General features: G+C 46.7%; 1 protein-coding gene across 1 annotated transcript; it reads left to right on the top strand.

Annotated features, from left to right (window-relative positions):
* The first annotated feature begins 6991 nt into the window (after positions 1-6991).
* On the top strand, positions 6992-24314 carry CIAO3 (cytosolic iron-sulfur assembly component 3). The gene is made up of 11 exons (XM_071761198.1): positions 6992-7126; positions 8837-8932; positions 11847-11990; positions 13437-13569; positions 13923-14057; positions 14298-14416; positions 16473-16602; positions 16823-16895; positions 20391-20528; positions 21547-21704; positions 22689-24314. The coding sequence occupies exons 1-11, from the start codon at positions 7061-7063 to the stop codon at positions 22925-22927; spliced, it is 1431 nt and encodes a 476-aa protein (XP_071617299.1). The 5' UTR covers positions 6992-7060; the 3' UTR covers positions 22928-24314.
* The last annotated feature ends 1241 nt before the right edge of the window (positions 24315-25555 follow it).

Genomic DNA, 25555 nt, shown 5'->3' with positions numbered 1-25555 from the left:
GGCTGAGGTCCCCCTGAGGGATGGCCAGAGAGGAGAATGTCAGTCTCACACAAAGTGACAGCCCAGGAAAAGCAGGTTTTATGCCCATAATTCAGCAATAACCTCCATGCTAACCAGAAGAGAGGTAATCTAGGAGATTTATTCCTATTACCTGAATCCCCCAGCAGCATGCAGTGATCCACAGGGCAAGTGTGACTGAGTGAGAATGAGAAATCTGCAGCCAGACAAACCCTGCAGGGGCCAGAGCCCAGCACACCCTCTCCAGAGGCAGAGCCCTCCCTGTCATTGGTGTCCCCTGCCCCAAATTCCACCCCTGAGCAAGGCTCTCCCCACCCTTCAGGAATTCTTCTCCTGCTGCAGCATCAGGGCTGCAAACACAGAGCATGACACAAGAATGCTGGTAAAACCTGCCCATGGGGGGAGGCAACCAGAGAGCTCTGAGCCAAGAAACCCAGAGCTGGGAAAGGTCTGAGAGATTCCCAGCCTGCCCCTTGCACCACTTCCAGCTCAACAAAGCCTCCTCTCTGCCTCCCTCCCCTCTTGCATTCCTCCCCCTCTGCAAGCTTCCTTTTTCCTACACTGAAAGAGAAAAAAAAAAAAGTTAAAAATAACCCCCCAATGCCTTCATGTCACTCCCCCTCTTCTCCACTGTGTGGATTTCCCAGTGGCAGCAGGCAGGGAGAGCAGCCCAGCTCTGCATCCCCATCTCCACCACCCCCCCCCAGAGAGGAGAGTGGGAGTGGGACAGCCCTGAGATGTGGTTTGGGCCATGGGAAAGTGAGTCAGTGCCTTCCTAAAGCTCCTCACACCCAGCCTGACTGTACATGTGGAGCTTCAAGTGTGGCTCAAGTGGTCTTTATTACCACTCCAGGGTGTAACTGATGGGCCAAGGTGTTGCTGCCGTGTTAATCCAGGTGTGACAAGTACAATAAATCCTCCCCTATCCCATTCTCCACCAGAACACCACCCACCCTGCCCAGCTCCAGCTCACTCTGCTTCCCCATGGCTCTCATGCAGGACAAAAGGAGCTTTGTGCTTTCTCCCTTCAGCTCAGGACAGGATTTTAGTCACCAAACCACAACCAAAGCTCCTCTGTCACCTCCCAAGGGCCACCACCCCTCAGGGGGTGCAGGCAACCCCCACCAGCACCCTCCTTTTTATCAACCCTAAGCAGAGGGCATGGCCCAGAGCAGGGCAGAGAGGTTTAAGAAGAGGAAAAGCAGAGCAGAGAATCAGAAAGCTGGCTGGAGAGAGGCTAAAAGGGAGAGTGAAAAGCCTAAAATGTTGCAGATGCTGTGGAAATGACATGAGGGATACTGGGAGGCTGAAAGCAAACACACCCCATCCAGCAAAAAAACCCCAAACTGCCACAAAGGCAAAAGGGGAAGAAGTTTTGGAGGTAAGAACCTTCAGGAACAGGAGAGAGCAAAATCTGCAGCCTGAGACACATAGAATCCTAGAATGGGCTGGGTTGGAAGGGAGCTCAGAGCTCATCAAGTCCAACCCTTGCTCCACTCCCCCCGTGGTTCCCAGCCCATGGCACTGAGTGCCACATCCAGGCTCTTTTGAAATATCTCCAGGGATGGAGAATCCACCCCTTCCCTGGGCAGCCCATTCCAATGGCTGAGCACCCTCTCTGCAAAGAATCCTTTCCTAATATCCAACCTAAACCTCCCCTGGCAGAGCTTCAGCTCTGCCAGGGGAGGTTTAGGTTGGATATTAGGAAAAAATTCTGAAGCCCATGGCCTCTTGTCTGACTGAGAGCTGCCTGGGAAAAGAGCCCAACCCCCCCCTGGCTCCAACCTCCTTTCAGGGAGTTGGAGAGAGTGATGAGGTCTCCCCTGAGCCTCCTCTTCTCCAGCCTCAACACCCCCAGCTCCCTCAGCCCTTCCTCACAGGACTTGTGCTGGATCCCTTCCCAGCCTCCTTGCTCTTCTCTGGACCTGCTCCAGCACCTCAATCTCCTTCCTGAGCTGAGGGGCCCAGAACTGGACACAGGACTCAAGCTGTGGCCTCCCCAGGGCTGAGCACAGGGGCAAAGCTGGGTACAGGATTACCTGCAATTAGCTTGGGGTTTATCCTCCCTGGCAGCATCTCAGGCTCACTGGGACCTCTCAGACCAAAAAAAAACTCCCCCAGGAACTGAGAGAAGGTTGTGTGAGAGCAAGGCTCCCCCTCCTCACTCCTCCAAAAAATGCAGACAAGGAAACACTGCTAAAAATTAAATAAATAAAATAAAATAGAAGTGTGAGAACTGTGATTGCAGTGGCAAAGAACCAGCTCACACTGCCCAGCTCTGCACCAACCCCACAGCTGCCTCCCTGCAGAGTCCCCAAAGGGGTCACCAGGGCTCACTGGGACTTCACTGGGATCTCCTGGCCTGGAGCCACATCCTGGGGTGGCACCTGGAAGGTTCTGGGTTAAGGCAGCAGTTGGATTTTTTAGGGGTTTGGGTTAAGGAAACAGTTGAATTTTTTTAGGGTTTTCGGTTAAGGCAGCAGAGGAATTTTTTAAGGTTTTGTGTTAAGGCAGCAAATTAATTTTTTAAGGTTCTGGGTTAAGGAAGCAGTTGAATTTTTTAAGGTTCTGGATCAAGGCAGCAGCTGAATTTTTTAAGGTTTTGGGTTAAAGAAGCAGTTGAAATTTTTAAGGTTTTGGGTTAAGGAAGCAGTTGAATTTTTTAAGGTTCTGGGTTAAGGCAGCAGAGGAATTTTTTAAGATTTTGGGCTAAAGTAGCAGATTAATTTTTTAAGGTTCTGGGTTCAGGAAGCAATTGAATTTTTTAAGGTTTTGGATTAAAGAAGCAGTTGAATCTTTTAAGGTTCTGGATCAAGGCAGCAGTTGAATTTTTTAAGGCTTTGGGTTAAGGAAGCAGTTGAATTTTTTAGGGTTTTGGATCAAGGCAGCAGTTGAACTTTTTAATTAAGGTTCTGGGTTAAGGCAGCAATTGAATTTTTTAAGGTTTTGGATTAAAGAAGCAGTTGAATTTTTTAAGGTTCTGGATCAAGGCAGCAGTTGAATTTTTTAAGGCTTTGGGTTAAGGAAGCAGTTGAAATTTTCAAGGTTCTGGGTTAAGGAAGCAGTTGAATTTTTTAAGGTTTTGGGCTAAGGCAGCAGTTGAATTTTTTAAGGTCCCACCCTGGAGGTGATCCCTAAATGAGTTTTTTTTCCTCTTGCAAACAGTGCTGTGGCAGTGCTGGTGTGAAGGGGCAGCTTCCCCAGGAGTTTTGGCCTCAAAATGTTTGGAGCATTTGTGCCCATTCCAGCTGCAGGACCCCCAGGGACCAAGGAGAGGGAGAGCTGAGTCACCAAAAATGGGTTAAAAAGGTGAAAAAGGAGCCCTCAGCCTGAGCATCAGTGCAAGCAGAGTTTGGGGTTGGAGGGGATTAATTCTGCTCTTTAGGGCACCCAAGCATGGAAGTCCCTCTTCCATGGGACCTGCCACCCCCTGCCTGCTCCTTAAATGTCAGATTTTTATCACCAAAGCAAGATTTGGCTGAGAAGCAGCTGTCCCAGCCCTGTTTGGTTAAAGCAGTCAGCTGGAAGCAGGCAGCATGTGAAAAAGAATCATTCTTGGCTCTGAGGTGTCACCTCCAAATGCCACCAGGGTCACCAGGAGCTGGCACTGAGGGGTTTGGGGTTGATCCAATTCTCTTCGTCCTCCCCTGCCTCTGCTCTGAAAAGGAGGAGAGAGGAAAGGTTCCCAGAGCCCTGCCCACCACCAAACAGGCCAAAAAAAAGGACAAAAAGGAGGAAAAAAAAACCCCAATCCAGATTTATCCCTTGTTTTAGGAACTCCAGAGCAAACCCAGCTCTGGGCTCCCAAGTTATTCCCTGCATCTTGCTAAAGGAAGTGGCCCAGGGACTGATGCAGAGGTGATGAACAGAGGACAAAAAAAGATAAATAACATCAATTATCAGTTTATAGCTGGGATTAAACCCCAACCATCACACCACACCTTGCCAGAGGTTTGCACAAAAGGTTTTGCTTGCTTTCTGCCTCCCTCTCTCCTCTGTCATGTTTGTGGTGCCTGAAGCCAAACCCCACCTCCCAGCCAACACTCAGAGCTTCTCCTCAAGTATTAAGCTCACCAAGCTGAAAATAAAAAAAAAAAAAAATAAAATAAAAATAAAAAAGACATTCCTGTCAGGTCTGATTTTCCTCTCTGGGCAAGGTTTCCTCTCCTCACAGCAAGGCTGACACCTGGTGATCCAACAGAGCAGCCTCAGCCTCCCCTGCTCTCTCTTTTATTCACAAATAAATAAAAATGCACCCATTTGTCTGCAGTCACCTGCAGTGACCCAAACCCCCAGCAAAAAGGGGGGGAAAGTGCCCACCTTTCAGAAACCAGAGATCCAGCTCATCCCAGCTCCATTTCCAGCAAAAATCCTTCCCTGGTGCTTCTCCATCCTCCAGTTTATGGCCTGGCATTACACACCCCACAGCTCACCACCCTTTGGCCAAGAAAAAGTCCTTCTCCATCCCATTTCCTGGCAGGAACGCCTGGAGAATGCAGACTAAGGAAAAAAAAAAATAAATCAGAGTTAACAGATCAGACTCCTTAAGCACAGCTTTGGAAGCTGCAAGGACCAGAGCCCAGCAGAGCTGTGAGGATTGAGCTCTGGGCTTCCCTGGGAACAGCACACACTGCTCCCCACTTGTCACCTCAGGGTACTCATGAACACTGCAAAGACTTTATTATTATTATTATTATTATTATCATTATTATTATTATATTAATTTATTGTTATTTATTTCTATATATTTTCATTTTTAAATATTTTTATTTCTAATATTTATATTTTTATATATTTTTAATTTTATATATTTTTAATATATTTTATATATTTTAATATATTTTTATTTTTATATATTTTTGTTATATATATTTTTAAATATTTTTATTTATATATTTTTGTTATATATATTTTTAAATATTTTTATTTATATATTTTTGTTATATATATTTTTAAATATTTTTATTTATATATTTTTGTTATATATATTTTTAAATATTTTTATTTATATATTTTTGTTATATATATTTTTAAATATTTTTATTTTTATATATTTTTGTTATATATATTTTTAAATATTTTTATTTTTATATATTTTTGTTATATATATTTTTATATAATTTTATTTTTATGTATTTTTGTTATATGTTTTTAAATATTTTTATTTTTATATATTTTTGTTATATATATTTTTATATGTTTTTATTTTATATGCATTTTTATATTTTTATTTTTATATATTTTATATATATTTTTATATATTTCATATTTTTATTTTTATATATTTTTATTTTTATATATTTTTATTTTTATATTTTTTTATTTTTATATATTTTTATTTTTTATATTTTATATATATTTTTATATATTTCATATTTTTATTTTTATATATTTTTATTTTTATATATTTTTATTTTTATATATTTTTATTTTTATATATTTTTATTTTTATATATTTTTATATATTTTTATTTTTATATATTTATTTTATTTACTTTTATATATTTATTTTTATATATTATTTATATATATTTATTTTTTATTATTATTATTTATTATTTTATTATTATTATTATTACTGAAACAAACCTTGCCACGTGGCTCCTGATGTGCCTTTTTTAAGCCCTCAGGGAGCCCACGGCCTCTCATCCCCAGCTCTGAGCACACAGAACCCCTCAGGCCTCAGCTCAGGGGGGGGGGGGAGTTCCCATTCCCAGATTCCCAGAACGTTCAGGTTGGAAGAGACCTCCAGGAGCTGATCCAACCTTTGACCAACTCCATAACCAACACCTAAACCTGTCCTTAAGGACCAGGTCCAAACACCTTTTAAATGCCTCCAGGGATGGTGACTCCACCCCTGTCCTGGGCCATCCCAATGCCTGACAACCCTCTCAGGGAAAAACATTTCCTGACATCAGCCTAAACCTCCCCTGGCACAGCTTCCATCCATTCCCTCTGCTCCTATCCCATCCCTCAGGAGCTGTTTCCCTCCTCACTCCAACCTCCCTTGAGGCAGATGCCATCAGGTCTCCTCTCACCCCCTCTTTTCCAGACTGAACACCCCCAGCTCCCTCAGCTCCTCTCAGGATTTGTGCTCCAGGCCCTTCCTGAGCTTTGTTCCCTTCTCTGGCAGAGAAAGGGAGGAGGGGAGGGGAGGAGGAAAGAGGAGGGGGAGGAAGAGAGGGGGGGAGGGAGAAGAGAGGGGGGGGAGGAAGAAGAAGAAGGGAGGAGCAGAAGGAGGAAGAAAGGAGGAGGAGGAGGAAGAGAGGAGGAGGAAGAGGAAGAGAGGAGGAGGAAGAAGAAGAAGAGAGGAGCAGAAAGAAGAAGAAGAGAGGAGGAGGAGGAGGAAGAGAGGAGGAGAAAGAGGAAGAGAGGAGGAGGAGGAAGAGAGGAGGAGGAAGAAGAAGAGGGGAGGAGGAAGAAGAAGAGGGGAGGAGGAAGAAGAAGAGGGGAGGAGGAAGAAGAAGAGGGGAGGAGGAAGAAGAGAGGAGGAGGAAGAAGAAGAGAGGAGCAGAAGGAGGAAGAAAGAAGGAGGAGGAGGAAGAGAGGAGAAGGAAGAGAGGAGGAGGAAGAGAGGAGGAGGAAGAGAGGAGGAGGAAGAGAGGAGGAGGAAGAGAGGAGAAGGAAGAGAGGAGAAGGAAGAGAGGAGGAGGAAGAGAGGAGGAGGAAGAGAGGAGGAGGAAGAAGAAGAAAGAGGAAGGGAAGAAGAGGAGGGGAGGAAGAGGGGGAAAAAGAGGGGGGAAAAAGAGGGGGGAAAAAGAGGGGGGAAAAAGAGGGGGGAAAAAGAGGGGGGAAAAAGAGGGGGGAAAAAGAGGGGGGAAAAAGAGGGGGGAAAAAGAGGGGGGAAAAAGAGGGGGGAAAAAGAGCAAGCCCCACACCCCGCCCTCTCCCCTCCCGCCGCCGCCATGTCAGCCTCCCCCCCGCGCTTTCCGGCAAGGCGGGGCCCTCCTCGTCGCTCTTTACGACACTCGACCACGCCTCCCTTTTTACGACATCACCGGCGGCCCCGCCCTCCCCCTGGCTGCCGCGCTTTGCGGCCGCGATGGCGTCCGCCTTCAGCGGGGTTCTGCAGCTGACAGACCTGGACGATTACATCGGCCCCTCACAGGTGGGTACGGACCGGCGGCTACCGGGACCTGCCCGAGGCTACCGGGGCCGGGGGAGGGAGACAACACGGCCCGGCCCTCCCTTCCCCCCGCCCGGGGTCCGTCCTGCCCGCAGGAGGCCGAGGCCCGTGGGTTGTGAGGCGTCCTCCGGGTGAAATAAAATATCCTGAGGGAATTTTTCACCCCCGAAAGGTTTTCAGGGCTTGGCCCAGGCTGCCCAGGGCAGTCCCTAAGTTTTCCAAGGTTTCCAGGCCTTGGAGATGGGGGGTGAGGGATAAAGGGGGTGAGGGATAAGGGGGGTGAGGGATAAGGGGGGGGGGGGTCTGGGCAGTGCTGGGGAAGGGTTGGATTGGGGGAGTTTGGGCTTTTCCAAGCTCAGCTGTTCAGTGATTGTGTGAAAATAGGAAAAGGAAAAAAAAAACAAAAAACCCAACAGGGAGAGGGTTTTGTGGCTCCTGCAGGGAGCAGGGGGAGCAGCAGCCCTGGGCTGAGCCTCTGGAAGCAGCAAAGGAAAAACTTTGGTTCAATTCCCAGTGATTCCCAGCCCCCTCTGCACAGTGCCCTGTTAAGTGATAACCCACACACCTCCCCGAGGAAAAAATAAATAAAAAAAACAACAAACCTTAAGCCTAAACACAGCCCCTTCCACACAACTGCAGATGGCCACAGAGGAGCAGGTGGCTGAGGGGTGGAACTCGAAGCTGCTCCTTTGGGAGTCTTCCAGCAAAAATCCAAAATAATCATCCCAGGCATCTTGGGTGATGAGGAGAGCAGAAAAACTGCCCTGGACATAGAAAAACCTGGACAGAAAAACTGCCCTGGAAGGAGATTGGGGGGGGGGGATCAGGGCACAGCAAAGCTCCTTCCCTCTCTTTATTTCCCATAAATATCAGGAGCTGCTTTTCTGTGTGATGAGAGGTGATTGTTTTATTCAGGGAGCACAGCTGAGGAGTCCTGAAGACTTGGTTTGTTTTGGTTTTTTGTTTTTTTTTCTGGGAGTCTCAGAATCTTGCAAAATGTTGGGAAGCTGAATTAATCAGAGGAGGAGGGGAAGTGGGGACAGAGCAAGGGGGGTGAGGGGCAAACAGAACCCCAGGTGTCCAAATAAATAGGTCGAGGAGTCACAAGGTGCCTGAACAATAAAAAAACACCTCAGAAAATGCCAAAAAAAAAAAAAAAAAAAACCCTTGGGACTTCATCAGAGAACAATAAACTGGCAGCAACCCCACCGAGGTCGTCAGAGCCTTTTGAACATCAGCTGGGAGCTCTTTGGCACCAACCCCGGGGCTGACCACGCCTCCAGAAATTCGAGGAGGACTCCAAGGATCATCCCGAGGTTTGGGGGAGGGAGGGAGGAGCGTGCAGCCAAGCCTCCAGTTCTTCCCAGGGCTCTAAAACACAGCTGAGCTCCTCAGAAAGAAAAAAAAAAAAAAAATTAAAAAAAAAACCAAACCCAAACCCAACAGAATTGTCCCGAGTTGAGGATGATGCTGGAGCAATGTTCCTGCTGTCAAAAAGGGGTGAGCAATTTCTGCTTTTTTTTTTCCTGGAGGGATTTGGAGGTGCTGGGAGGAAATCCACAGCTTAAGGGGAGAGGAAGGAGCTTTCCAGAACCAGAGTTTGGGTTCCATGGGTCTGGGGTTCTGATCATTTCCAGCCCTGCTGGGTTTTGTCCCTCATCTCCTCACTTCCAGGCTTGCTTTGTCTTTCAGGAATGCATCAAACCTGTCAAAGTGGAAAAAAAACCTGGGAAAGCAGCAGCAAAGATCAGAATTGAAGCAGATGGGAGCTACTTTCAGATCAATCAGGTAAGGTGGGATTTTTATTCAGTACCCAAAAAAACCCCCAGAGGTTTATTGGTAAAGATTTGAATATCTGATGCCTGAAAGCAGCCTGAGGTGTTGGAAAAGGGGTTGTTGGTGCTGGCAGCCTGCTCAGATCTAATTTCCCAACTCCAGCTTCTTAATTACCCACTTTTTTAAGCAGTAATTCTGATTTTGGGTCACTTTTATGCTCCAAAACACTGATCAGCCCTGGGAGAACTCTGTTTTCAGTGCTAAACTCTTAGCAGCTCCTCATTTCCCTGAGGCAGTGTCAGTGCTCACCCACCAAGAGGTCCAAATAGCTGCTCTTTTTTTAAAAAAGAATATTTCATCTTATTTGCAAAGGAGCCTGCAGGATTCAGGACCCTTCTGCTTAGAGAATTACCACTGAATTTTGGAGAATTCTTTTCCTGCTTTTTCAGGAGTTAACAAATTAACCAAGCTGGGAATTTATCCAAACCAATCCTTTGAACCTGAAGCAGATGATGATCTTTTGACTTAAAAAAAAAAACCACCCCAGAACCCAGGGATTCAGCTCTGCCAAAGAAGCCTTGAGTTCTTATTTTAAAATTTTAATTTAGCAGCCACTAATTGCTTGCTCTGGGTCTGACTGCAGTGAGGAGTCCAAGCAGAGGCTCCTGGGAAAACTGATTTATCCAGGTCAAAGAGGAGGAAAAATCTTCCCTTCCTGTGGCAAAGCTCTGCCAGCAGCACCCAGGGAAGTTCTGCAGACAGAGCACCAAGAATTAATTAAAAATGTTAATGAGCTTGTGCTCTGGGAGACTCTTCTAAACTGGGAGACAAACTGGGAGACGCTTTTAAACTGGGAGACACTTGAACTGGGAGAAACTCAAACTGGGAGACAAACTGGGAGACACTTTTAAACTGGGAGACACTTGAACTGGGAGAAACTCAAACTGGGAGACACTTTCAAACTGGGAGACAAACTGGGAGACACTTTTAAACTGGGAGACAAACTGGGAGACGCTTTTAAACTGGGAGACACTTGAACTGGGAGAAACTCAAACTGGGAGACACTGAAACTGGGAGACACTTTCAAACTGGGAGACACTTTTAAACTGGAACACAAACTGGGAGACACTTTTAAACTGGGAGACACTTAAACTGGGAGACACTTTTAGACTGGGAGACACAAACTGGGAGACACTTAAACTGGGAGACACTTTGAAACTGGGAGACAAACTGGGAGACACTTTGAAAACTAGGAGACACTTTCAAACTGGGAGACACTTTCAAACTGGGAGACACTTTCAAACTGGGAGACACTTTCAAACTGGAAGACACTTAAACTGGGAGACACTTAAACTGGGAGACACTTAAACTGGGAGACACTTAAACTGGGAGACACCTTAAACTGGGAGACAAACTGAGAGACACTTTTAAACTGGGTGACACTTTTAGACTGGGAGACACTTAAACTGGGAGACACTTTCAAACTGGGAGACACTTTCAAACTGGGAGACACTTTTAAACTGGGAGACACTTAAACTGGGAGACACTTTTAAACTGGGAGGCACTGAAACTGGGAGGCACTGAAACTGGGAGACACTTTTGAACTGGGAGACACTTTTGAACTGGGAGACACTTTTGAACTGGGAGACACTTTTAAACTGGGAGACTTTTAAACTGGGTGACACTTAAACTGGGAGACACTTGAACTGGGAGACTTTGAAACTGGGAGACACTTTGAAACTGGGAGACATTTAAACTGGGAGACACTTTGAAACTGGGAGACACTTTGAAACTGGGAGACAAACTGGGAGACAAACTGGGAGACAAACTGGGAGACAAACTGGGAGACAAACTGGGAGACAAACTGGGAGACAAACTGGGGGACAAACTGGGGGACAAACTGGGGGACAAACTGGGGGACAAACTGGGAGACAAACTGGGAGACAAACTGGGAGACAAACTGGGAGACACTTTGAAACTGGGAGACACTTGAACTGGGAGACACTTTGAAACTAGGAGACACAAACTGGGAGACACTTGAAGTGGGAGACACTTAAAACTGGGAGACACTTTCAAACTGGGAGACACTTTCAAACTGGGAGACACTTAAACTGGGAGACACTTAAACTGGGAGACACTTAAACTGGGAGACACTTTCAAACTGGGAGACAAACTGGGAGACACTTTTAAACTGGGAGACAGTTAAACTGGGAGACACTTAAAACTGGGAGACACTTAAAACTGGGAGACACTTTGAAACTGGGAGACACTGAAACTGGGAGACACTGAAACTGGGAGACACTTAAACTGGGAGACACTTAAACTGGGAGACACTTTCAAACTGGGAGACAAACTGGGAGACACTTTTAAACTGGGAGACAAACTGGGAGACACTTTTAAACTGGGAGACACTTTCAAACTGGGAGACACTTTCAAACTGGGAGACACTTTTAAACTGGGAGACACTTAAACTGGGAGACACTTAAACTGGGAGACACTTGAACTGGGAGACACTTTCAAACTGGGAGACACTTTCAAACTGGGAGACACTTTTAAAACTGGGAGACACTTAAACTGGAAGACACTGAAACTGGGAGACACTTTGAAACTGGGAGGCACTGAAACTGGGAGACACTTTTGAACTGGGAGCCACTTTTAAACTGGGAGCCACTTTTCAAGCTGGGAGATTTGTTCTCCTGTGCTGGGAGTTCTGCCCCTCTGATGTTGATGTTATCTCAACAGAATTTCTGTTTGGTTTTTTGGGTTTTTTTTCCCCAATCTGATCAGGAGGAATGAAACTGGAATTCCTGTGCACAACTCTGGGATTTTTCAGTTCAAACGTATAAAATCCTAACCCAAGAGCACAACAAGGGCAACACCACCTTTGCTACTCATCCTGCACTGAGTTTTATCCCTTTTTTTCCAGGATGGAGCAGCCCAGAAACTGGAAAAGGCAAAAATCACCCTGAATGACTGCTTGGCCTGCAGTGGCTGCATCACTTCAGCAGAGAGTGTGCTGATCACCCAGCAGAGCCACGAGGAGCTCTGCAAAACCCTGGCTCTGAACAAGGTGGGTGCCAGCTCACAGCTGGGAGGCTGCAGGGTGGGCACCTTGGGGGTTTTGGGGTTTTTTTTCCAGCTGTTGTGGAAAGAGCACCCAAAAAAAATGAACCTGAGGGATGTGAGGACGTGCTGAGAGCACTTCTGGGGGTTTTTTCCAGTTTTGAAGTAGTAAGGACAGGTTTGGAAAGAAGGTTTAAAGGAATGAGGTACTGATTCCAGTGGTAAACTGGGAGACAAACTGGGAGACAAACTGGGAGACAAACTGGGAGACAAACTGGGAGACAAACTGGGAGACAAACTGGGAGACACTTTTAAAGCTGGGAGATAAACTGGGAGACACTTCTAAACTGGGAGACACTTCTAAACTGGGAGACACTTCTAAACTGGGAGACACTTCTAAACTGGGAGACACTTCTAAACTGGGAGACACTTCTAAACTGGGAGACACTTCTAAACTGGGAGACACTTCTAAACTGGGAGACACTTCTAAACTGGGAGACACTTCTAAACTGGGAGACACTCAAACTGGGAGACACTCAAACTGGGAGGCAAACTGGGAGACACTTTTAGACTGGGAGACACTTTTAGACTGGGAGACACTTTTAGACTGGGAGACACTTTTAGACTGGGAGACACTTTTAGACTGGGAGACATTTTCAAACTGGGAGACATTTTCAAACTGGGAGACTTTCAAAACTGAGAGACATTTAAACTGGGAGACAAACTGGGAGACAAACTGGGAGACAAACTGGGAGACAAACTGGGAGACAAACTGGGAGACAAACTGGGAGACAAACTGGGAGACAAACTGGGAGACAAACTGGGAGACAAACTGGGAGACAAACTGGGAGACAAACTGGGAGACACTTTCAAACTGGGAGACACTTAAACTGGGAGACACTTAAACTGGGAGACACTTTCAAACTGGGAGACAAACTGGGAGACAAACTGGGAGACAAACTGGGAGACAAACTGGGAGACAAACTGGGAGACAAACTGGGAGACAAACTGGGAGACAAACTGGGAGACAAACTGGGAGACAAACTGGGAGACAAACTGGGAGACACTTTCAAACTGGGAGACACTTTCAAACTGGGAGACACTTTCAAACTGGGAGACACTTTCAAACTGGGAGACACTTTCAAACTGGGAGACACTTTCAAACTGGGAGACACTTTCAAACTGGGAGACACTTTCAAACTGGGAGACACTTAAACTGGGAGACACTTAAACTGGGAGGCAAACTGGGAGGCAAACTGGGAGGCACCTTCAAAACTGGGAGACACTTTCAAACTGGGAGGCAAACTGGGAGACACTTTCAAACTGGGAGGCAAACTGGGAGACACTTTCAAACTGGGAGATTTGTTCTCCTGTGCTGGGAGTTCTGCCCCTCTGATGTTGATATTATCTGAACAGTATTTCTGTTTGGTTTTTTGGTTTTTTTTTTCCCCAGACTGCTGCTCCCAGTGAACAGAAGTTGGTGGTGGTCTCTGTTTCACCCCAGTCCAGAGCTTCCTTAGCTGCCAGGTGCAAAATGGGAGTTCTGGAGACAGCCAAGAAGCTGACTTCATTCTTCAAGAGTTTAGGCAAGTGTGGTGCTGTGTTCTGGGCCTCTCAGAGGGGGCTGCTGGGGTAGGACCTGAGCAGAATTGTTCAAGCACACAAGGCTGGTGTGATTTAACCTCCTCAGGTTGCAGAACTGGCCCTGGCTAAAAAAAAAAAAAAACCAAAAACCAACTTGTTTGCAATTTCAGTGACAAAAAGAAGGAGCTGGAAGGGTGGGATTTGCAGGGTGCTGGGAAGGGCTGTTTGCTCTCAGCTGTAGAGCTTGGTGCCTCTCTGTGAGGCAGAAATAAGTTAATAAATCTGTGTTGAGTGTGACTGGAGCAGTTTTGGGGCAGTTTGCTGGCTCCTTTGACTTTTAACTGTCCTGCCCTAGGTGTGCACTATGTTTTTGATACAACTTTCTCAAGAAACTTCAGCCTGCTGGAGGGCCAAGAGGAGTTTGTGAAACGTTTCCTGAGGCAAGCTGAAGACAAAAAGGCTTTGCCAATGCTGGCTTCTGCCTGTCCAGGTAATTCTTGGGCCTCCCTAACTCTAGAGAATTAGGGGAGTTATGGAAATAAGAAAGTGGCATCATTCAGATGAGGAGAAAACTGCAGAAAGCTGCTGAGCAAAGGTGAAACTTCCTTTGCTTTCTGAGCTGAAGTGGGGCTGAAAATGGCTGTGAAAGGGGGAGAAAGGCTGGGGGGAGGCTGAGCAGAGTGAAGGGGTGTTTGATAATTATCTAATTTGCTGATTCCACTCCTTCCAGGTTGGATCTGCTATGCAGAGAAAACCCATGGCAGCTTTATCATTCCTTACATCAGCACCACCAAGTCTCCACAGCAGGTCATGGGCTCCTTGGTCAAGGAGTATTTTGCACAACAGCAGGTAAGGGGCTGCAGTGCACTGCAAAGAGTGGCAAAGTGCTAAAACTAAAAGCCTCAGGCTGTTGTTTTTTTGGTTTGCTGCCTGCTAAACAATCATAGAATCCTAGAATCCTAGAATCCTAGGGGTTGGAAGGGACCTGGAAAGATCATCTAGTCCAACCCCCCCTGCCAGAGCAGGGCCCCCTAGAGTACATCCCCTAGGAACGTGTCCAGGTGGGTTTTGAATGTCTCCAGTGAAGGAGACTCCACAACCCCCCTGGGCAGCCTGTTCCAGGGCTCTGTCACCCTTACAGTAAAAAAATTTTTTCTGATATTCAACTTGAACCTCCTATGCTCCAATTTACACCCATTACCCCTTGTCCTATCACTGGTCACCACTGAGAAAAGCCTAACTCCATCTCCCTGACACTCACCCCTTACATATTTGAAAACATTGATGAGGTCACCCCTCAGTCTCCTTTTCTCCAAACTAAAGAGACCCAGCTCCCTCAGCCTTTCCTCATAAGGGAGATGTTCCACTCCCTTAATCATCTCAGTAGCTCTGCGCTGGACTCTTTCAAGCACTTCCCTGTCCTTCTTGAACTGAGGGGCCCAGAACTGGACACAATACTCCAGGTGTGGCCTCACCAATGCAGAATAGAGGGGGAGGAGAACCTCTCTTGACCTACTAACCACACCCTTTCTAATGCACCCCAGGATGCCATTGGCCTTCTTGGCCACAAGGGCACATTGCTGGCTCATGGGCATCTTCTTGTCTACCAGGACCCCCAGGTCTCTTTCACCTCCACTGCTCTCCAGCAGCTCAGCCCCCAACCTATACTGGGACATCGTGTTGTTCTTCCCCAAATGCAAAACTCTACACTTCCCCTTGTTGAATTTCATCATGTTTCTCCCTGCCCAACTCTCCAGCCTCTCTAAGTCTCTCTGAATGGCAGCACAGCCTTCTGGTGTGTCAGCCACTCCTCCCAGCTCAGTGTCATCAGCAAACTTGCTGAGGGTACATTCTAGACCCTCATCCAAGTCGTTGATGAAGATATTGAACAACACCAGTCCCAGTACTGACCCCTGAGGGACTCCACTATAGAACAATAGAACTTAAAGGTGAAAATTACCCAAAGGCAGCATCCTTCTCACTTCTGTTTTATCCTAACAGAATTTGGCAACTAGAGCAGCAACACCAAGCACATTCTGCACAGGCTACTGAAAATGTTATTAAGGAAGGCTAAAAAAAAAAACCCACCAACCATTTTTCAGTGTCCTGGTGCCCTCATCTTGCCTGTGTGGGACATTTTCATCTTGTTTAACACTGGTGAATAACTTAAATCATCCCCAGACAAAGCTTCAGGCAGTGCAGACGTGCAGATCATGAGCTGTCTAAAAATTACCCAACTTCATCTTCTGTTTCAGTTTGACTTAAGTTCTCTTCTCACCCTTTAACCTCTGGAACCTTTCCAGACATAAATTTGATTTTTAAAAGACCAGAATTATAACCTAGATTTGTCCAGGAAACTTAAGCACCACTCCTGATTTGTTTGATTTATTGGCCACTAATGAGCAGTGGTTTAACACTCACATGAAGCAAATGCAGCTGCATCCTTGTCCCCAAAATTGGCTGCTACTGAGAATATTTGGCCTTGAGTCAATGACTTGTTTCCTCAGCCTGTACTTAATTTCTTGGATGGCCATGAGGTTTTTTTTTCCCCCCAACACCAGATATTCCTTAGTTGCTTGTGCAGGGGTTGGGTTTTGGTAGCATGGAACAAGTTCTCTAAGTGCATAGTTAGGAATTCACTGACTTCTTGGGGCTCAGCTGCACTAGCAAGAGGAGCAGGGGCAGAGACCATGCTGGTTACAACCTAAAGTTGGGTTCTGTGACAGAAATAATGTATAAAAATGTGTATATAGAGAGAGAGACACAAAAATAAAAGTTCAGTGACTGTAGAGAGTGTTTCTGGAGGGAGGGAGGGATGAAATTTCATCGTTCTCATTTTTACCTGTAAAATACCTCCCTGTTTTTTTGCTCTTGGCCAGTCCAACAGCTTCCTTCTTCCTTCCAGCACTTCCCCCCTGACCAGGTGTACCATGTCACAGTCATGCCCTGTTATGACAAAAAGCTGGAGGCTTCCAGGCCAGACTTCTTCAACCAAGAGTATCAAACTCGTGATGTGGACTGTGTCATCACCACAGGTAAGCAGAGCCAGAGGCACTCCCAGCCTCCCAGCAAGGTGTTTGGTGGCTTTCCTAACCCTTTGGCACTGGCAGGGGACACAGTGCATGGATATTGCTGTCTAATTACACCTCAGTGCTGCAAACCCTGTCCTGGGGAAGGTTGTAGATGCAGTCTTGTGGACTGTTTCCCCCTTTGTCATCCAAAAAAGAGCTTCCCATGCCTGTGGTTCTGTTTTAGGAGAAGTGCTGAAGCTCTTGGAAGAAGAAGGAGTGTCTCTAGCAGATGTAGAGCCTGCTCCTTTGGATTCCATGTAAGAACCAAATCTCATTTGCATCTTCAGTCATGTTTTCTCATCCAGTATTTGAGGAATGTTCAGCAGAATTTGCCTTCCCACTGCTGTTCTACACAAGTCTTGGCATTTCACTGAGTTTCTTGTGTCTGATTTTGAATCTGTCCAAACACTTCATCTGCAGACTGTGCTGAGGCTCCACTTTTGGAGAACCTGTGACTATTTGTTTGAGATTTTAGTAGCCCAAAGAGTAGCAGCTCTCACTGCAAATCAGCAGGACTGCCAGAATGACCCCAGTAAGAGCAGAAGGGCAGAAAAATGGGGCAGAGAAGTACAAATCCCTTTCATTTCCCTCAGGTACTGGTACTTCCTGGTGGAATCCCACAAAAACCTACCTGCAGACTTTGAAAAATGAAAATCTAGATCAGGGGTAAAAGGGTTTGCTGAAGGAAAGCTTGTGACAGCTCTGTGCTCAGTTTCCCTGTGTCTGTTCCCAGTTATCAGAACTACTGTAAGGATTCCAGAGTTGAAGCATAAATAAGAAATATTTAGGTCACTGAGCTAATCTCTGGGAGTCTGGATTTGTAAAAAAAGAAAAAAAAAAAAGAGACCTGAAACATGTGCAAACCAGATGAGACTTGAGTTGCTTCAGCTGAAAAGTAACATCTGGTGAAGTGACAACTGCACAGAGATCTGAGTGACTCCAGAAACATGAAAATCCCATTTTCCTCATTTCAGCTGCCATGCACTGGTGGTTCCACACTGAACCAAAACATTCTTCTGGTTAAAGGAAACATCTCTGTAGCACTTTGCACATGAGTAAGCAGAAAGGCTGCAAGTGCAGCAACCTTGAAGGCTCAGAAAAGATTAAGTGTAAGGCTCAAAAATTTACTGTGCAGGCTTCCTGAGTTTTTAGGAGAGACTTTGATACCCCAAAAATGCAGCATCTGGCAGCTGTTCCAGTGTGACAGTGCTCCCTGTTCAGCTGTGACACTCATTTGGAAGTTTGCTTTGGTTCTAAGTGAGGATGCTGTGAAGGGAAGAGTCCTTCCCTGCAGCCTATTTCCTAAATTAATTCCAATTGTTCCCCACATTGGCCACTCCTGTGCTTCTGAAGCAGAGACATTGCCACCCCATCCCCCTCATGTAAGAGATACTTCATTTAAAAAAAAAAAAAAGATTTAAAATAAAATGCCTGCTCAGAGCCATCCTTTCCTCCTGCTCCATGTCAGGGGATTCAGGTGTAGGTTTCACATAAGACATTTACTAGCACAGATGTTTTTATGCACATTTTTCCTAGGATTAAGTGTCTTTTGCAGATAAAGCAGATGCACAGGTTGCAAAAAAGAAAATATTATTCTATAATAAACATCTGTGTGGTTGAACCCAAAAGCACAACTGCAAAAGTCACCCATGAAAACAAGTTCTATTCTACCTGCTTCATTGTCACACCACCAGCAGAACAACAACAGCAAAAAAAAAAAAAAATTCTCAAGTGTTTTGGTTCCTTTAGGAAATTTATGCAAGTGTCAGTTATAACACAGACCTGAATGTCTAATTATTTGATAGAAATCTCTGGCCAGTTTCTTTGGAGCACACTCTGAGTATCAGCCCTCATCCTCGTGGTGATAAAATCCCTCATCCATGTGGTGATAAAATCCCTCTAAACCCTTTTGCCAGCTGCAACATCCTCAGCAAACTGCCTGGTTCCAAACAGCACGTATTCCTCAGCACTTGGAGCACTCCTGCCAGCTCTCCACTGCCTGCTCCTCTGCTTTATCCTCCAGCACGTGGAAAAGCCCATTAAGAGGTTATTACATTTGGCAGCAGGAATCAGCTGGAGTGCCAGAAATCCCTGGACTTTTCCTGGTGTAACCCTTAGCTCCAGGCCAGCTCTGAGCCTGGCTGCTCTGAGGAGAGGAGCAGTACGTGAGGCCAGACACACTGAGCCATTTGCTTAATGAAGCTCAGTTCCTGTAAACAACAGCAAATTAAAAATAGTTCCTGGGGGATGATTGGGGGGGGGCTGAAAGTGTTGCCTTGCTGCAGTTCTTCCAAAGGGAAGATTTTTATCTGCAAGAGGCAACATCTTCATTTTGACTTGGAACTCTTTGGCCTGGATTTAAGTGGTTCTTGGGTTTGGTTTTTTTTTTTTTTTTCTCCTGCTGCAGCTGTTGGAGGGAGAACTCAAGTGTCACTGCCTGAGGAGGGCTTAGGAGCAGCTCCCTCATCTTGTTATTCTCTGACAGCAGAAGGTCTTGTTGTGGCTTCCATCTGCTCAGCTCTGCTCAAGAAACAAATCTCTTGACCCCTGCAGGGTTGGTTGTGTTTTGCCATGTCAGGCAGGTGGAATTCCTTGTGCAAAACCAGAGCTGCAGACATGGAAATATGGTTGTTCCACACCAAAACCACAGGGAAATTGAACCAGGATCCCACTGAGGAGAGCTGTGCATGGAGCAAACCTCTTCACATCCTTAGGTGTCTTCTGCCTTTTTACCCCACCTCCAGCAGGGGAAACCACTGGTACCTCCCAGAGATATTTCTCCCAGCTCAGCAGCCACCTCTGAAGCAGCTGCCTCAACCCAGAGCTGCAGGTTCCAGCCATGAGCTCTGCCTCCCTTGATGCTGGAGGAAAGTTTCACCAATTCTGAGGTCTCTTGGCTGAGACAGAGAAGGCTGATGCCAGGTTGTTTTCTCCAGGAGGTGGAGGCTCTCTCTTCACAGCACCCCCCACCACTGCTTCTTCATTTCCCTCCATCCCACTGAGGAGAGCTGGGCATGGAGCAAACCTCTTCACATCCTTAGCTGTCTTCTGCCTTTATACCCCACCTCCAGCAGGGGAAACCACTGGTACCTCCCAGAAGTTTTTCTCCCAGCCCAGCAGCCACCTCTGAAGCAGCTGCCTCAACCCAGAGCTGGAGGTTCCAGCCATGAGCTCTGCCTCCCTTGATACTGCAGGAAAGTTTCACCTCTCTTGGCTGAGAGAGAGAGAGGGCTGATGCCAGGTTGTTTTCTCCAGGAGATGGAGGCTCTCTCTTCACAGCCCCCCCCACCACTGCTTCTTCATTTCCCTCCTCCCATTTCTGAGTGTCACCCAGGATGTTTGCAGAGAGAGGTGTTGAGCAAAAAGCTCACAAAATAGGTGTCAGGGACCCTGGTAACTCAGACATTCTCAAACATCTTGGTGGTAGCTGAAGCTGGCAGTGGCAGGACAGCATTTTCACTGAGCAGCACAGGGTTCAGTCTCCTGGGCCCTGCAGGAGCTGATTCCCAGGAGGAAGGGAACAGGGAGCTGGTGTCCTGGTTTGGGCCAGGATGAAGCTAATTTTCTGTCTTGTACTTTTGCTTTCAGCTAAGTCTCTTGTAAGTACAAATTATTTTTATCCTGGCCCAAACCAGGACAGCTGCTCTGTGGCTTTTTCTGTTCCTTGAGTCCCCTGGACCTTTGTGCTTGGTCTGGCTGTTGTGTTCTCCCCAGTCTTCCCCTAAAACTGCTGCTTTCTGCCCTTCCCCCAGGTTCAGCAGTGCTGCAGAAGAGGAGCTCACCAGCCACTCTGGAGGTGGTTCTGGTGGTTACCTGGAACACATCTACAAGCATGCAGCCAAGGAGCTTTTTGGAATTCAAGTGGACACAATTCAGTACAAACCTTTAAAGTAAGAAGCCTGAAGTCCTACAGAAAGCCCCAATTTCAGTGCAGTTCTTCTTCCTGCCATTATTTTGCTGCTGGGCTGAAACTTTCTTTGCAATGTCCAACATTTTGCTTCAAGGCAGGGGAATTGGCTCCTCACTCCCCCAGTTGCTGAGCAATAAATCAGCCAGAGCTCTGGGCAGCCTTTCCCAGGAGACTCCTGGCCCCTTCACCACCCACACACTTTATTCTGGATAGTTTTTTTCCACTATCAAGTTGCAGAGAAGTTTTGGAGGGTTTTAGAGCTCACCCAGCTCTGGGCTTCCTCACCTCAAGCAGAGCAGTGGGGTAGATGTGTTCCAGAAAACCTTGGGTTAGGACTTTGGGGCTCTCTTCTAAATATCCTCTGGCAGGACAAAAAGCAAACCACTGAAGTTTGAGGAGAGAGAGGCCCATCCAGCTGAGTTTCCTGCTAGCTTCCCAGTTAAAATGTTATTTTTAATGAATCCTGTCCCTAATTAGCAACGTTTATATTCAGAATTCTCCAGTCTAGGAAGCAGAAGGAGCAATTCCCCAGAGTCTCAATATGAAATACTTGATAAAAATCAAATTACTCATTCTTTTATGAGGAACAGGCATTCCCACTGACCTTGGGAGGCTGGAAGCCTTCAGTACTGGTTTGCTGCCTGGTTTTATGACCCCCTCTAATGTCAGAATTTCCTCTGTGGCCTCACTAATGCAGCAGTTGGCTGAAGCCAGCTCAGAAGATCCAGCACAATAAAACTTTTATGGATGCTCCCTCTGCCGAGCTTTTAAGGATTTACTCCCCAGCAGGTGTTCTTCAGGGGGCAGGTGCTCAAAAAAATTGAAAAAAGAGCTGGAAGTTGGTTCCTTCCCCTGGGTTTTTTTTGGGGTGGCCAAGAACGAGGAGAGATTGCTTGCAAGAAAACTTCACAAAGAGCTTGGCTTTAGCACAGGGCTCTTTGAAGTTGAAAATAGAAGTGAATTTGGGGTGAGACATTTTCTCTGCTCTTGTTCCTCAGAAACAAGGACTTCCAGGAGGTGACACTGGAGAGGGATGGGGTGGTTCTGCTCCACTTTGCTTTGGCTTACGGGTTTCGGAACATCCAGAATTTGGTGCAAAAGCTGAAAAGAGGGAAATGTCCCTACCACTATGTTGAGGTCATGGCCTGTCCCTCAGGTAAGGCTGGAATTTCACTCCTTCACCCTGGGAAAGCTTGAACTAAACTATGGGAACAGTGGGTAATTCCTCACAGCCTGAATATTGGGGCAGATTCTTGGGAGGCAATAATCACAGCATCAGAATGGCAGAGGTGTTTGTGGGATTATTTTCCTCCCTGGAAGCTGGTAACTCAGCAGGAGTTAAGTGACTACAGTTCAACTCCACAACACATTTTTCCACAATTATTCCACAATAATTAGTGCTTTTCAGGGGGTCCTCCTGCTTTTCTCAGCTCTTTGGTACATGAGGAGATTCTTCCTCTACAGATTTTCAGGGAGTCCTGCTTTTCTCAGCTCTTTGGTACATGAGGAGATTCTTCCTCTACAGATTACACAAAACTCACCATTATGCTTTTAGAGAATGTTTGGCTGGTGAAGAAAGTCTGTTCCTACCTATATTATTCCTTTTTCCTCCTTTTTCTCCCTCCTGCTTCCCTTTGCACCTCCTAACAGGGAGCAGGAACCTCTGGATCCCCCCTGAAGTGCCACCAAGCTGCCACCCTTGTCCCTCAGAGCAGCTGCCCCCTCCCTGAGGTTCTGCACAGCACAGAACACAACCACACACACACAGAGCTCAGCTCCCAGCCCCCTGACAGCAAACTCAGGACACATCCCAGGCTTTTCCCCCTTACCTTCAGCTGGGACTCCAGGGCTCTTCCCTCCTGGATGCTCTGGAGCCACCAGATAAGAGCCAGAGCTCCCAGTTTCTGTGTCCTGGCAGATCCCAGCTTGCCTTGGCAGCCTTCTCCCCTCTAGGGCTGCTGGGGGGAGATAAGTGGGGAGTAAACCCCCTTATACTGGTGTTTGCCTTGCTGTAACTGTTTGCAGGTGCAGAGCAAAGGAGCTGCAGTTGCTTTGAGGTTGTTTTTTTTTTTAATTTCTGCTCCAGCTGAAGCCGTTTCTAACCTCAGTGTCCCCCCCTCTCCCCTTTTCTCACACACAGGCTGTTTAAATGGAGGGGGGCAGATCAAACCAGCTGGGGAAGGCAGCAAGGATCAGCTCCAGCAAGTTGAGAGGTTGTATGAATCCCTAAAGCCTGAAATTCCTGGGAAGAACCCAGCTGTAAAGGAGCTGTATGAGCAGTGGCTCGGGGGGCCGGGCTCTGAGAAGGCTGCACAAGCTTTGCACACAGGGTACCACCCAGTGGAGAAAACCAGCACTGGATTTAACATCAAATGGTGAAGGTGAAGCCCCAGGGTGGATACTCAGTGCCTTTGAATTATATCCCAGACTCTCAAAAGACACCTGAAGGGCTGTGCCAGCTCGGGGAGTTTGCACTTCCTGACTCTGGTGTGGGATGAGAAGGTAACGTGCACACAGGCAGTGCCAATTCCTACAGCTTTATCATTGATGTAAATAAAAACCAACCCCAGCTTCAAACACATGTCAAAAGAACCAGTAATGCACTGTGGCCTCTGCCCAGACTCAACTTGCACTCCCACCCCATCCCTGCTCCTGGCAGAATGGGTGAATGCAAGGAGCTGACTCCCAGGAGCTGACCCTCCCTGCCATGGGCTCTGTGCTGCCCTCTGCTTCCTCCTCCAGGCTTTGCTGTGTTTTCACAGCACTAAGATTTATGGCTGTCCCTCGTGGGGCATCCTCAATTAGTCCTGAGTGGTCTAATTAGACCTTGGGTTCTGTTTTTCCATTTCACTGCCCCTGACTGGCTGCCCTTGAGGTGCAGCTGAGTGTGAGGGGCAGCCAGCATCACTTCAGCATCCTCTGCTGAAAAGGGGACTTGGATGAATCTTGAAGAAGAAAAAAGAGTGCTTGTTTTTTCCTTTAATTATAACAATTGTCTGTAACTGTGGGCAATTACATCTCTCCCTTTTTCTCCCTAAATACCCAGTATTTAGAGTCCCAGAATTGTCCCATCCACAGGAGCCAGGCTGGAAAATATCCTTAAATGCAGAGGAAAGAGCTCTTCACAGTGTTCCAAGTAAGAACCTCTTGCCAAATTTCTTTCCAACACAGGACCAAGTCTTTGGTGCCTTGGAAAGGTGTCACAAGGGAACAGGAGTGATCAGGTAGTTGAGCAGAACCACCCAAGGAGTCAGTGGGAACACATCTGGTTTGGACACAGCACGAGGACAGATGTTGTGAGACAAATTTGGGGCTGTCTGGAGAGGCCAGGTGCCCACCTTGCTTTTGGTTTTGCTCCACACAGATCTCCTCAGAGCAGAACAACTGAATGAATAACTCTGTTGTGCTCTCTTTAATCCCAATACCTTTTTTTTTAATCTTTTTTTTTTTTTTTTTTGGCATTATGACACATCTGGGGAGGGACTGCTGAGAATCACTGAATCACCCCAACATTTCTCCTTTTTCCAGTTACTGTGGGGAAGAAGAACTGTGCAAAAAGTAAGAGTTAAGTGGCCAAAAAGTGCAGCCAAAGCTACCAGGCTGCTTTGTTCCTTCAGAGCACAGAGAGATGGAGTTGGTTCCTGCACCTCACCCTTTCTAACACCAAACCCCCCACCCAGGGCTCTCAGCTCCCCTGGCAGCACCTCCCTGTGTCCTTCTCAAAGCCTCCTCCCCTCTTGATTAAAAATAAGCCACCAGTGTCAAAGACTTGGAGTTTTTTTTACACATTTTTAATGAAAAGCTTGGCATTTTCCAGGGGCTGCTGCTCAGGGAGTGCACTCACAGTGTTGTAAGGCAAAGCTCTGCCCTTGCTTCCCCCTTTCCCCACCTGAGTGATTTCTGAGGCAGGTTGGTGGCTGCACTGGGTGCTTTTTCCCACCCCTTGGTGGGAAAACTGCACCCCAACATTTTTATTTCCAGCCAGGCTCAGACTCAGCCCCATCCACAGCTCTGCCAGGAGCTGAGCCCTGCACAGCAGTGCTAAAGAAATAATTTCTGCTTCTGCAGCCAACCTGCCAGAAGTGCACCAAGAAATAAAGCTGAATTAGCTCTAAATTAAACAATTAGGGGGAGGGAAGGCAACAGCATTTTGGGCCAAAGCCATCCTGGGAATTGGGAATGCACAGGGAGCTGGGCACCTCCAGCTGCTCATGGGGCAACAAAACCTCCAGAAAAAGAGCCCAGGAACTCCTGCAAACTGAGTTTGGGGACTGAACTCTGAGCCAACTCCTGCAGCAGGATTTGTTCTTCCCCTCCTGTTCAGGGGAGGACATTCTAATAACTTAAAATCAGAGAATTTATCAAAACTTAACCAAAAAAAAAAAAAAAAGAGCAAACCTGAGTCTGGTTTCTAGCAAGGGGAGAGGGGGTCAGGGTGCAGCTCCCAGTCCACACCTGAGAGATCCTGAAGTCAACTTGAGCAGCTCCCAAATTGCTCATCAAGCCTTGAAAAATGAGGATGTGGGGGAAAAGGGGTTGGGGAGCAACTCCTGCTCCTCTCTGCTTTTGTTGGAACTTCACAAAATGAGTAGGAAAAAAAAAAAAAAAAAAAAAAAAAAAGCTTTCCAGACTCCTCAAACTTAAATAAATACAAATTTCAGCCAAAAGTTTTCCCTCCCCCTTTTTTTTTTTTTTAATCTTAGGGGAGGGGAAAAAAATGGAAAAAGCAGCAATGGACACAGAGCAGCAGGAGGGGGGTGGCTGCCAAAAAAATTGTCCCAGTGTTTGAGAAAGGCAGAGGGGTTGTACAATTCCCTCCTGGCACGGAGGTGCCCTGGGGCTGAGGGGTTGGGATGGATCCTGCAGCTCAGCAAAGCCCCAGGAACTCTTTCTGACTTTTCCCCCCTCATTTTATGGGAAAGGGGGGGAAGAAAGGGGGGAAAAAGGGACTGAAAGGGAGGGGGGGTAAAAGGGAATGAAAAGGGGGGGAAAAGAAAGGAAAAGGGG

The sequence above is a fragment of the Heliangelus exortis genome, chromosome 17 (genome assembly GCF_036169615.1).
Source record: "Heliangelus exortis chromosome 17, bHelExo1.hap1, whole genome shotgun sequence".
NCBI classification, from domain to species: Eukaryota; Metazoa; Chordata; class Aves; order Apodiformes; family Trochilidae; genus Heliangelus; species Heliangelus exortis.
The sequence above is the reverse complement of the archived record's forward strand: the minus strand, read 5'-3'. Positions and strand labels throughout refer to the sequence as shown.